Consider the following 12,967-nt stretch of genomic DNA (forward strand, 5'->3'; position numbering starts at 1 on the left):
AAGAAATAAAGAATATTTGTACAGGCATCATGCTGTCCTCTGTGTGTGTGTGAGAATGATGACTGAAATTCTAGGTGGTTTGAATTACCTTATATAATGGCTGTATTATGTGTCTCTATTGACCATAAGAGAGAGCTTTTGGGGATCAGATTCTTATGCAATTCATTTGTGTAGAACAAAAAAAAACCCGAAAGTTTATTCCTCTGCTCACAGTGTCATTCCTGGTGGGTAGGGTGGTCATCCTCTGCACCACCAGATTCCTGCTGGGTCTCCCATAGCCTCTGCTACCACAGGTCTGCACACTCTCTCCTTCTGCAGAAGGAATTGCTCTCCCACCTCTTTGCTGAAGGAACTGCTGCTGTAAGACTGATTTTCATCCCAGGTGGCATGTGGCAATTAATTAACAGAGTTTTTTATTGTTGGAATATTCCCCCTCTATGTAGGTAAAGGGGAACGAAATATCAGACATACATTCTCCACAAGAGAAAATTCAACAGTCATGTTATGATGCACTGGGACCACTACAGTGCTAGATGTGTACTTATAAGGATGTTCTAGAAGCAAACTGACATTTTTAGGGCTATGTCATGAAACAGAGTTATTTTTCTATTTATTTTCCTACTGTTATTTTTTTCAAAAATATAAGCATCTGCAAATGAACAGACATAAACACTAAAGTGAAAAAATGTCACAAAACTTTACAAAAAGATAAATGTGTGTTACATATTCTTTCCCCACCCCTTCATTTTTTGCATCCATTTTTATTCCAGAAAAGTAGAAATGAGTGCAGAATGTATGCTGTGGAGTAAAGCAGCCTGAAGGCATTTCTATGAACCCATCCCCTTACTGTTCATTGCACTGAGAAGAAAAACAGAAAGATGAGATTCCTCCATGAAAGCAAAACAAGAGGCAGAAACATAATCTCATCTTTTCTGAGGAAGCAGGCAAATCTCCTGCACTATTCACTAGTGCTGGAATTAATCAGCTTCGGAATAATACATTTGGACTACTTGGTGAGATGATTCTGAGTTAGAAAGCCCACTCTGCAAGTGGCTGAAGGAAAGAAAAGACGATATGGGGAACGCTATACACCAATTCAAGGCTCTGTTTTGGAAAAATTGGCTCTGCCGTGTGAGGCAACCGGTGAGTGTTTGGAAATAATTAAAAAAGGAATATTTTAAATTTTTTAGTACCTGGAAATATTACTATTAGTATTTAGTATTGGAGAGAGTGTGTCTATTGATTTTCCCTATTCCCTGCAGATTGTTAAGGACAGGCTGGCTGCAAGTGGTTCTTGTTTTGCCTCTTGTCACCTAAAAACCGAAGTAGAGAATGTGTTGTTTTAGTTCTAAAATGGCTGAATACAGAAATGCTCCAATTTGAAAATGAGACAAATGTCATAAAAGTTTTGAAGAGCCACTTCTTATCTTTTAAATAACATTAGATACTAGCAGTGCTTGTTAGCAGTGGCAAGGGAAAAAATCAATTTTCTTCACATTACAGGTGCTTATAGGTAATGTAAGAAAGCTTGCATGACTGTGATCAAAGTCTAGATACAGGGAATGTATTGTGTATTAAAAATTGTATTAACCTCTAAATTTCCTTTCTTATCTGCTCTCCAAAGCCTAATTTAACCTTTCCAATTCCAATATGCAAAATTATGTGGCAGCTGCTTCAACAGAAGTAAAAATTAAAATGATGAAAATTAGATGTCTTTTACCTTAACTGTGACAGAATCAATCTTTTAGGATAGAAGGAAGTGAATTTTCTCAAGTGAGAGAACATTTTTGTGGGGAAAAAAAGGTCACTTCAATTAATAGTTTCACACAGATTTCACTAGTCTATAATGATGTGGGGATTTGCAGTGAGGCATGTTGGCTGCTTTGGATAGGATACTTTCAATTAAATAAGCACACAGCTTTCAGTTTCCGAAATATTTAGCCTCAATAAAATAGTGATTTAGAGAGGGATTTCTTCCCCAAATTAATGAAAGTGATGTTTTCTAATATAAAATATACTTTTGGGGGAAGGATGTTGTTGGTCATATTCTCCATGCCTGAAGAGTTCTTATGTTCAATCGGGGTGCATCAAGTGGCTTCTCTGTATCTCCTGTTTTCCTGCATGTGGATCTATTTCTCCTCTTGTTCTGTGTGGTGTTCCCTCATATATTTCTGAAGGAAAAAAAAAAATCTTAATTCATGTAAGTTGTAAGTTTGTCTAATCGGTAGATTTCCTGAATAGAGGACTCACTGAGAAGCAGACTTCTCCAAGCCAGGAATCACAAGGGTGATCAAAAGCAAACTTCGTTCTGCCTGTTGAGAGGCAGAAGCTGCCCTGGGGAACTTGCACAACCTCCTTGTGTGCTGTTGTGCAAGCACTGAGCTGTGAAGGAGCTCCATCTGCAGTACGGGAGGAGAAATCCAGGTGCACCGTCCACCTGTGCAGAGGTGGTGAGACCCTTGTGAATCTGAAGAGAGAAGCACCTCCTGAAAGATCTGATGTGCTTCAGCTCTGTTCCATATCATATAGATCTGTCTGTATAAGACAATTTTCTCCTCATGGCTATTTATCAGCAGTTAGAGCTGGAAGAGAAGAGAGGGCTGTTGAACTAGCAAAGTGTCCTGAGTGCCATGTGACATTAGTCAATATTACACAGTGAAGGGTGCAGGGACTGTGACAGATGTGAGAGTTCTGTAAGGAACAGGTCTTTTGACTGAAATTCAGATTGGCATCAGCACCTTCTATCAACATGATTCAAAGGCAGGACAGGTTCTTTTGTACATTTTCACTTGTTGAAGTTTGAAATTGCAGTTGTGCCAAAGACACATTCTCATTTCTTTTTTCAGAAGTTCTTACTTCAGGACTACAGATTCTAGAAGGTCAGGAGATACACACTACCAGGCAAATATACTACTTTAGTTTTCTATCACTGCATTTCTTAACTACTGTTTAAATAATGTTTATTACCATCCAAATTTGTAGCTAGGTAAAGGATGAAATGTGATTCCCAAATTCTGATGTCCTAATTTAGAGGACAATTGGAATTAAAATCAGCTGATTTTAATCAGCTCTGTTACCAAAATTCACCATTCCTCCAAGGTGCATCTCCCCAGAATGTCATGAGCTCTCAGGCTCCAGTTCTCCTCAGTGCCTGGGCAAAGCAGCTGTCCAAGGGCTGCAATCCTGCAATGGCATGAATACGCTTTCCTTGGACCTTCTGTGGGTACTTGTCCTATTTGAACACAAGTAAGCCTTTTACAGCAGCATTATTTTGCCATGTTTACAACAAATAACTTACTTGTTAAGATCAGTTTTGCATGCTTAATGCTTGCAGCATGCTGATGGTTCATTGTGTCCTCCAACCTGTTGTTTCCTCTGCAGCTGCCTTATCAGTTCTTATCCCAAATTCCTGTCAGCAGGAGCAGCAGTTCCTATCCAAGCTGAACCCTCCTCCCATGGACTATGCCAGAGATGGCTGGGCTGTGTTTGACCCTCATTCCTGGCTCAGACTTAGCCCTGGCTCACCCAGAGATCCAGGCTCCCAGCAGAGCCTGCTGCTTTCCCGGGGCACTGCCGGCCAGGCCCTCCCTGACAGGGGCCCTGCTGCCCTGGCACCCTCCTGGCTCCCTGCCCTTCAGGAGCAGCTGGCTCCTGCTGTGCCCTGCCAGCTGGGCTTGTCCTCAGCCCTGAGGGGGCACCAGGGAGCCCAGCTTGTGGCTGTCCAGGGCCTTCCCCTGTAAACCCCTCGAGCTCTGGTCTCCCACCCCCTGAACTTCTTGTTGGCCCTTCCCCCAGCCACTGACTGTGGGCTCTTATGGTGGTGGTGTGTGTCACCCAGGGACAGCTGGACCCTGCTGGGCAGCCTGGAGACATCCCCTTCCAAGTGTCCTCCGCAGTGGCCCTTCCCTCAGCTGCTGCAGCTGGCTCCATTCCCCACAGAGAGCCCAGGGATACTCTGCAGCAATGGCTCTGCTCCACAGCAAGGCCTCCATCTGACCCCAGGTAGGAGGAATGGGGATGAATATGCCGAGGAGGAGAGGATGCTGTCAGGCTTCTGGGCCTCTGCTGAGTTTAATGACTCTGAGCAACCCAAGCCAGAACTGGGCTTCTGTGCCCTCCTGCCTGGGAGAAGTCAGAGTCATACTGCTCTCCAGCTCAGCCCTTGTGCTTGGCCACTGTTTGGCTTGACCTGCTGTGACACTGACCGAGGATTTGGACTCCTGGCTGAGGCTGGCTGTGATAGCAGGCCTTATCCTGCTCCTCTTCTGGGCTCCCTGGGACGGGTCCCCTGCCCTGCTGGGTGGCACTGTTACACACAGATCCCTGCACCCTGGGGAGCAGCTGGCCCTTGGTGATCCCTAAAAGATTGAAATAACCATCCCCACTTTTATTAGATTGGCTTCTGTACTGTTTTAAGGCTGATCAGTTTAGAGAAATGGTGATTTCCCTAAATTTCAGGAAACCTTTAGTTCCTTGTGTCTTGTTCAGCACAGATGTCCTTCTCCACAGGGAAGAATCTGCCACTGGAGTTTGTTCTTAAGCTTTATGTTATGGTTGTTAGGCATTTTTCTGACATGCCCAAGTTTACTTCTGTGATGGGATTTGGTAAACTCTGACAGTTTAGAAATAAAATCCCATGTGTGCTCCAGAGAAGTTAACAGCCCCTAGTGGGAGACCTTCCGCATGCCTGTAATTTCTACTGTGTTTCTGTCCCTATTCACACTTTCCTAATGCTGTTACCAGTGAGTCTAACAGCCTTTTGAAACTGGGCTGAATGGCTGTTTCTTCCTTTGTGCTGCTGAAAACTGGCACAATTGCTCTTCTTGGTGTTTATTTTTCTTCCTTCCAATCCATTTGAGAGTTTGTGTCCTCTCTGCAGAGGCATGAATGTGCTCTGTGTATGTGCAATCTGCTCAGAGAAGACACACTCAAAATCTGAGTCCTGCTGCATGTTGGCTTGTGTACCTTGTCATTGTGGCTCTGGAAATGGGAACACTGGGATAAGAGAAGTGTGGCTGGGGGCAGCCTCAGGCCTGTTAGCTTGGTCTCACATGGTCTTCCCTCCTGGAGATGGCAAGGGTGAGTTTTGAATGAAGAGCATTTGAGTGCAGGTGGCTTTTGGTGAGTGTTGAGTGCAGGTGACAGAAAGGGTGTAATGGCAGCAGCCAGGGAGTCAGGGAAGGACAGGGAGGTATGCCACCAGGAAGGGCTCAGGGGAGCATGAAGAATTTCACCAAGGTGCAGGATGCTGCTGGCTTCTTAGGAAGCTCAGGTATGGGAAAGTTGAAGGTCACTATCATCACCTTGCCAGTCTTTGTCTTGACCTGAGGAAAGTATCTACAAACAATATAAACTGAAATGAAAACTACTTTTCTGTTCTGAAAGAAGTGCATTTCACAGAGTTATAAGGATTTAAAATAGAAGTGTCAGTTGTTAGCTTGCTTTAATGGTCTTGTTTTTCCTTAGATAGTTGTGGGGAGGATATTTAATGTTTTTATTTTAAAGTAAATGACATATGAATTTTAATGATTTGTTCCCAAAGCCTATGTGCTATAGACTGATGTTCTGTTTTCCTTTTTCAGGTCCTCTCTCTCACTGAAATACTGTGGCCATGTGTACTTTTCTTGATTCTAGCTGCCATCCGCTTCCAGGAGCCCCCAAAATACAAGGAAAACTGTATGTTTTGTTTTTTTGTGTCTTCTCTTTTGGTTGCCTCTACTTGTAGAAGTATTTAGCAAACACTAAACACATCCTAGAAGGGGGGACTTAAATGTAGTGGAGTCAATGGAAAGAATCCCACAGTGGGATTCAATCTTGTCCAGCTACAGATCTGAGGAAGCTGTATTTATGTGGGAAAGAAATGGTAAGTTTGGTAAGACAGCTTTTAAACATAAGTTTTGGAGTAAGGGAGATTATTTGGGTTTTAGTTGTATTTATTGGTTTCTATTCAGTAATGGAGTTTAGATGACTGCCTCAGAGGTGGATATTTACAATTAGACAAGACGAACCTTCCCTACTCACTTCCTGGGACTGAGAATTTATATTTTGTTAAATTCTTCCATTTCCTTTAACACTTCAAAATTTATTACTCCCTCCACCTTATAAAGCTATTTTTGCTTTTATCTTGTCAAAATATAACTTCATTTAGAAAAGAATTATTTATTATAATCTATTCAGTTTATTATTCTGTTATTCGCCAATGCCAGTAAAATGGGGATAAACCAGCTTTAGCTACATTAAAAATCAGTTTGGTAAAACAATTCTAGATCTGTAGAGTGACCTATCTGGAGAGAATGTAGCCTGCATTATATATATTTACTTTATGGAGAGCTGTGGATAATTCCAGAGATAGGGAAAAATGGCTGTTTAAATGGTCTTGATTGATGCGTCTAAACATTGCTGAACACCAATTCCTTCATTTTTTGAAAGCCTTTGAGAAAAGAGGAAATACCACTTTGTGCAGAAGTTTATATTCCAATCCAGGTCACATGATTTTGGGGCTAGCAACCATGTGATACTGCAATAATGTTGCTACCAGGAAAATCAGATTTTCAAAGCTCTCAAATGTCACATGTAGCTTGTTGACACAATCTGACACAGAGGTTACTCATTTTCTGTGATGACTGAGTTTTTCTTAAATGAGATACCTGACATTGATACAACCTCATTGCTTGCAGGTGACAAAGAGGCTTTTTAGGATAAGGGAACACAAACGTGATGGTACAGCTTGCAAATGCAATATTACTGGTCCTATTTCTGCTACTGCTTGGTTTCAGGTTACTTAGAAGCTCGTGATTTACCGAGTCGAGGCCTTTATCCCTTCCTGCGGAGCCTTTTCTGTAACGTGGGCTCGAGGTGCAGGAATGCCAGTTACACAGCGCAGAGACACAGCCGCTCTGGGTGAGTTATGTCAGTGTGACAGAGCTGCCCCCACCGCAGTGCATCTTCTTTTACAGAAAAGGTTCTTGCTGCCTTGCAGACAGGAAAAATATGAGCAATGTTATTCTGTGCTAAAAGTTTCCTTTGGTGTTCTTATGATTGTAAAAGGTCTAAGGCCTTAGTTGTACCTCTTGCTAATTTTTGTTTATGTTTCTTGGCATTTCATGCTGGTTTTGGATACTGAACACTCTGTGGGGGTGAAATTGTAGAGTTACCTTGTCATATTCTTTCCCTTTCGCTGCTACCATGTCAGAGCATACTTTTATCCTTTACCAGAGAGTCTTTTATGACATGTAAGTGTAGCAGAGCACCAAAATTATATGTGGATTTAAACATTGAATAGTTTGGGAGCATACGTGGTGGGAGAAGTGAACCCAGAAAAGTGAAACAAGAATAATTTTCATGTAAGAGCCAGTAAGGAATAGCAGAAGTTCTGTAATAACAAAGAACTTGGAAGATGTTATCCATTAGAAGTCCTTGTCACAGATCCTAGAATGCAATTGATTTCAATGTGGAATTTTTCATTACTAAATGAAGTAATTTAATCTACTTCAAAAATGCTTGAGATGCAAAGACACTTATGCAAACTGGCTGAAGGGTATGGTCATAAACAGCCTTTCAAAATATATAACAATAAAGTCAAAATAGGGTCAGCTAATCAGAATATATCTGTATGTTTATTCCTAGAAAATTGATAATATCTACCAAAAGATCTTAGAGGGCTGAGCCAGGTGTGTTAGAGCATTAAATATTTATGGTTTATTATTGTAGAGGTTTATAGGTAGCAATAAATTCAGCATACAACAAGTTGGAAAACTTCAGTATCATAGTAACAGGCCATACTCATCTATTGATCTATATGGTCTGCTTCAGTTATCTGTACATGTAGAGAACTGTTGATTGAACATAAGACTGTACAAAACAAACTTTGTTTATGGGCAAACACATTCTGCATAAAGTAGAATTTGTTTCTAGAATTGAAATCTTAACAATTTAAGGCAGTACTAGTCAAGATGCATTATTACACAAGATACAGACAAAAATGCCCCTAATAAAGTTCTCTTCCACCTCCTCCTCCTCCCACTAATACAGTTAAAATTTTTACATGACCACTGAGTTTCCAGTCCTTTCTCTGGGGTTATGCTCACCTTTCCACTGGTGCTCTGGGTCATGTAAACAGCTGCAGATGGATGAAGATGGGGTTGTTATGGCAAGTAATGATATACAGTACTTTACCTGAAGGAATGTGGTGTTGATGGCTTCTTTTTTCACTTGAGGGTACACTTAGGGTCACTTGTGTTTGCTAGTGTGCTTTGATACTTTGCTTGTTTCCATTGGTCTGCAGCTCTGGGAGACATTCAAATTTATGTGGTACACCTGAATGTATATGGTATCTTTTATAAATATTAGCTATGTGTTGTTTTTTCTTGATGCTTAGAAATTGGCTTTGTCCAGCTACAGTTCTGAATTTTAACTAAACACTGGTGACTTTTTTATGGCCCTCAGAGCCAGCCTGTGCCCCACCTCTGATAAACCCAGATACTCCAGTATTATATTCCAGTTCAGTTCATCTCTGTCCCCACCTCTCAAGGCCTCACCTATTATACTGGGCCTGTGTTCTTCTGCACCACCTTGTTAGCCATAAACATCTCATTTTGCCCTGAATGGTCACTTGCTACTTTTATCTGTATAAAACTATGATGGTGTTATGCAATCACAAGTGAAAACAGAGCAAATTGCCAGAGTTTTCTGGCCAGGAAAATTAAAAGAAAGGTAAAGTGAACACAAGTCAAAATGAAAACAAGTTCAGGCAAACCAAAGGTGGCCAGCCCCTGTGTGGTGGTCTTTCAAACTCAGTTCAGAGCCTGTAGCCTCTCACTTGCAGTAAAAATTCTACATTACTGGGTTAAAGAGTTACCCTAACTCTAGCCTTTTAAAAAAATTGTTCCCTAAAAGTATAGCTTTTATTTACATCACTAGTTCAGATGCCATCTAAATGTGTTGAATCTCTAGAAACTATGAACTATATTGACTGCTCTGCATGATTATTTACACTGTTTTGACTGAACTGCCCAAATTATGTTCCAGCTCAATAGAAAATCAGGAAAGAATTTCCTGGAGGCAATCTTAGACCTACTTAAGAATCTGGGAAATTATTCAGTGGCTTTCAATTATTCAACTGAAAAATAAAATGCATGCATGTATCCATATTTATGCACTCAATAGGCTGCACTGAGTAGCATATAGCATAGGTAAGGAAAAAAACTAAAAAGGTAGGATGAAGTTCATTCTGAGGTCAGCCTGTTACACCAGGTCCATCAATACAAATTAAATCAACCTCAGGGCTGCTCTGACTTATGCTGGCTGCCAACAGCCTTAGGAATAGAGACTGTCAGTCTGATCAGTCAAACATAACTGAATCCAGTCCCTGTTGACTGGAGAGATGGGGTGTCATAGGAGCAGTAATAGCAATTATCTTCCCTTCAAGGATTTATATCAAACCATAAGTCTGATAAGGGAATATTTTTTATGTCAATAATATTGTGTTTATTAAGAGTCGGAGACTTCACAGTTTGCATGGACACTTGACCATTTGTTTCACAGTATGTAACACTTTTGTGCTATTCACTTTGAAATGTAGTAGTTGTCTTTGGGAGGAAGCAGATCTGCGACTACTGTTGGAACCTCCATGGAATCCATAAACCACAAATAGCCATTTGTCAGTGAGCAGCACTCCCCATGGGGGGGTTGAGCCCAGGGTGAAGTTATTCTGGTGCAGGCCATGCCCTCACAGATGTGTCCCTGTCCCTTCAGGCAACAGCCTGTGGTATGGTGAGAAGATGAGCCTACAACCACATTACCTTTGATTTTCAGCAAGATCTGCCACCTCCTCTGATGCTTCAGAAAGCATCCAGTTGCAAGAGCTCTGTGGCTTCCTCCTTGCTCCTCTTTTCAGCCACTGCAAAAGCTGCTGACTGGCAGCAGCTGATATGATTCCCTAGCCTGATACACCCTCCTCTCTCAGAGCAGAGGAACAAGGAAGTATTCAGGAGCTCCCATGGCAAAGGACATTTTTCCCTGCTCTTTCCAGAGTGTTCCACTCCCCACCTCATCTTAGTGGAGCACAGTGTAAAACTGAGAGCATGAAAATAAGACAAAAACCACACAGCCCAGGGGTCCTGTGGCTTTACACCCACACATTCCATGAATGTGCATGGCAACATCATGATTTCCCAGTACTCTGGATTCCCTGGCAAATCTTGCAGAACATGGCGGGATTTGCCCTTGCAGTCTAGACTCCTAGATCTATGTTAGTTAGACTTTTCGAGGACCTAAAAGAAAATTAAGCCATTCTCAGACTTGGAACCACAAATATCATTAAAGCAAGACTCTAAAATGTCATTTCTAAGCACATTAGTTTATTTCTCTTTATTAGTTTATTTCTCTAAGCACATTAGTTTATTCGGCTACAAGTGGTAGCAGCCTGCGCAGCCTGACCCAGTCGATGTGGTAGAAGCCTGGGTCTGTCTCTGGCATCTCTTCTGGATGTGCCACTCATACCCACACAGTAGCTCTGTCTCCTTTTGCACCTGACTGGGCTCCTGGGCTCACCCTGCCTTGTTGGGGCTGTCTCTGGAGCCTGTAACACATTCCTGTGTCTGCCTCAGGCAGCCTGGGGGACAGTGTCTCACTGGTGAGGGCATGGACTGTTCCAGGTTTGTCCCAGCTCCTAGCTTGGCCCCCTCCTGGAGCAGCCCTGCTCATGCCAGCCCCTTTCTTCTTACTGTTCTAAACCTTTTCCTTTATTAATACTGGGCCTATGTTCTCCAGTGGAAGAGCTCATGTACAACAGCAGATGGGGAAGAATAAAATCAAGGAAGGTCTAAGCATCAGCAAAAGTCCTTGTGTAAGAATTGCTTAAAGGGTCAGATTTTTCTTTAGTGACCTATATCTTCAAATGAGAAATAGCTCTTCAAGATAGCTTATGGCTGCAGCAACTTTCTGCAATATTAACTCTGTGGTCTGGGCTAACTTTTGTAGTTGCAGGCTGTGTAGCTGAAAAACAGAAGCAGTTTTTGTGACCTTGCTTATAGATTGCCAGAGTTGGGGAGAAAAGGAAATTGAAACGTGTTTTCCTAATTTAAGCGCAAATTAAGAAGAATATATTTTTTTAGTTTGTTATATATTTTAGTCCATTGCATTTTAGGAAGGTTATAATTGTGTCTACATGGAAGAGAAAGATCTTTCTGTGAGAGACACACAGTATGTTATTGTCCAGCTTGTGTATTGGTATTGATGTCTCCAGGCTTATAATTCTGATAAAGTGCAGAATGAAAGCCAGCTGGGGCTTTGCAATTTTAGAGAGAAATTATTAATGTGGTGACAGGGGTGAGGTTGAGACGAGTTTGCTGAGATGCTTAAGAAAATCATGAGTCTAAAAGGCATTTCACATCAAAGCTGAGTTCTCAGATGAACTCTGAAATGTTCTTATTGTTATCCTGAGTAACTGAGTAAATTGGACAGAATTAATGTTTCTGAGTCATGGCTTTAGGAAATAACAATTGCTTTTACATGCCTAAAGAGATGCAATCTTTTTGCTCTTTTGCAGTATTTTGTCAAAATCAAACTTTGTACCAATGTGTGTCTTTAGTTTGATTTCTGTTCTCATGAACTTTGTGGAAATGTACGGTTGAGGGAAGAGCTTCCATGGACGATAATGAAATTTTATATATACATTCCTCAACCCCTTCTTCTAAGACCCCAGTTCTAATTATGTATGTCCTCTCCTACAAATTACTTCTTCCTCCTTTTGTCTTTTTCATTATCCCTTGCTTCCTCTCTTTACTGTTCCTAGCAACTGCTGCTAGGAATTTCCTTGGAATGGCTGCTGGACTTCCTTTACACATTCACACACAAATGCGTTAGTGCCGCCTTCTGTTCCAGAAAGCATGCTTTGAAGGCTCTTTGGGAGAGTAGCAGTTACACAATTAAGTACTTTTATTGGCACATTCACTGAAAATTGTTTGCTTTGACTATCTCTGTAGTTGGTTTTAAAGTGTAGTTTCTTATCTTTCTGGCAAGATGCTGACATCTTCCTGCAATTTTGTGTAACCTGTGCTGAATTAAGAGATTGGTAGTAATTTGTAGCACTCTTATTAGAAGATAAATGTAGTCCTCTATTACCATGCTGAAAATATATAAAATCCTTTAATCTTAGCACAGATATTCAGCAATTAAGACCTCTGTAATAATTTAATCTGTTTCATAACACTGAGCCTGATAACCAGTGTCATGTCTGTTGCCATTTCCCCTTCATAAAGCAGCTGTGCTCGGATCCAAGGATAGCAAGAGGCAGGTCTGTGGCAATGATGGCCAAAGAGGGTCACAAATGGCAGCTAGCTGACATGGCAGCTGGCCTGGAAATCCCCACAAAGTTAATAGCTCACACAGCTCACAGCCAGCGTGTGCAAACAGCTGCTCTTGGACTGCTGAGAGGCTTGTGCTTAGGAAAGTGGCATATCTGTGGGTCTTTCATGTGCTTGAGAAGCCTTTAATAGGTAGGCCTTATGCCTTGGATTTGCTCCTTTTGCCATGCCCTAGATATCTACATCCCCCTAGAGTTTCTCATCTCCGTCTCCACTTTCACCATCAACATGATTTCCCTGCACTTTGCCCAGTAGCTCTTCAGAGCCACCACACTTATAGTAGAGGAAATGTATTGTACCTGAATATCTGTATAGAGGCTTTGCCCCGGGAGGTCCCGGTTGTCCTTGATGGGCTGCAGCTGTGACTAATGAAGATAACTGGGATAAAAGGGGGTGGGTTAGCCAGTCAGGGAGAGCCTTGGAGGAGCTCTGACTTGAGAGAGAACAGCATGCAGAAGAAGGAATCTGTGCTGTGAAGATCTGCAGCCACAAGAACACACTGAGGAGGTATGGACTTTAGAAATCTGACAACAACAATATAAGACTCTAGAAACAGAACAACAACACATGCTCCAAGTGCTAGTCTGTATCTTCCTAGTCTC

General features: G+C 41.7%; 1 protein-coding gene across 1 annotated transcript in view; it reads left to right on the plus strand.

The window, feature by feature from the left end:
* Nucleotides 1-1,074: 1,074 nt before the first annotated feature.
* Nucleotides 1,075-12,967, plus strand: part of ABCA13 (ATP binding cassette subfamily A member 13) — a 170,353-nt gene continuing 158,460 nt past the window's right edge. Inside the window, exons 1-3 of the mRNA XM_066545835.1 lie at nucleotides 1,075-1,143; nucleotides 5,583-5,676; nucleotides 6,777-6,900. Coding sequence (XP_066401932.1) covers nucleotides 1,075-1,143; nucleotides 5,583-5,676; nucleotides 6,777-6,900 — 287 coding nt within the window. The remainder of the gene's footprint in view (nucleotides 1,144-5,582; nucleotides 5,677-6,776; nucleotides 6,901-12,967) is intronic.

This window comes from Molothrus aeneus, chromosome 1 (genome assembly GCF_037042795.1).
Source record: "Molothrus aeneus isolate 106 chromosome 1, BPBGC_Maene_1.0, whole genome shotgun sequence".
NCBI lineage: Eukaryota > Metazoa > Chordata > Aves > Passeriformes > Icteridae > Molothrus > Molothrus aeneus.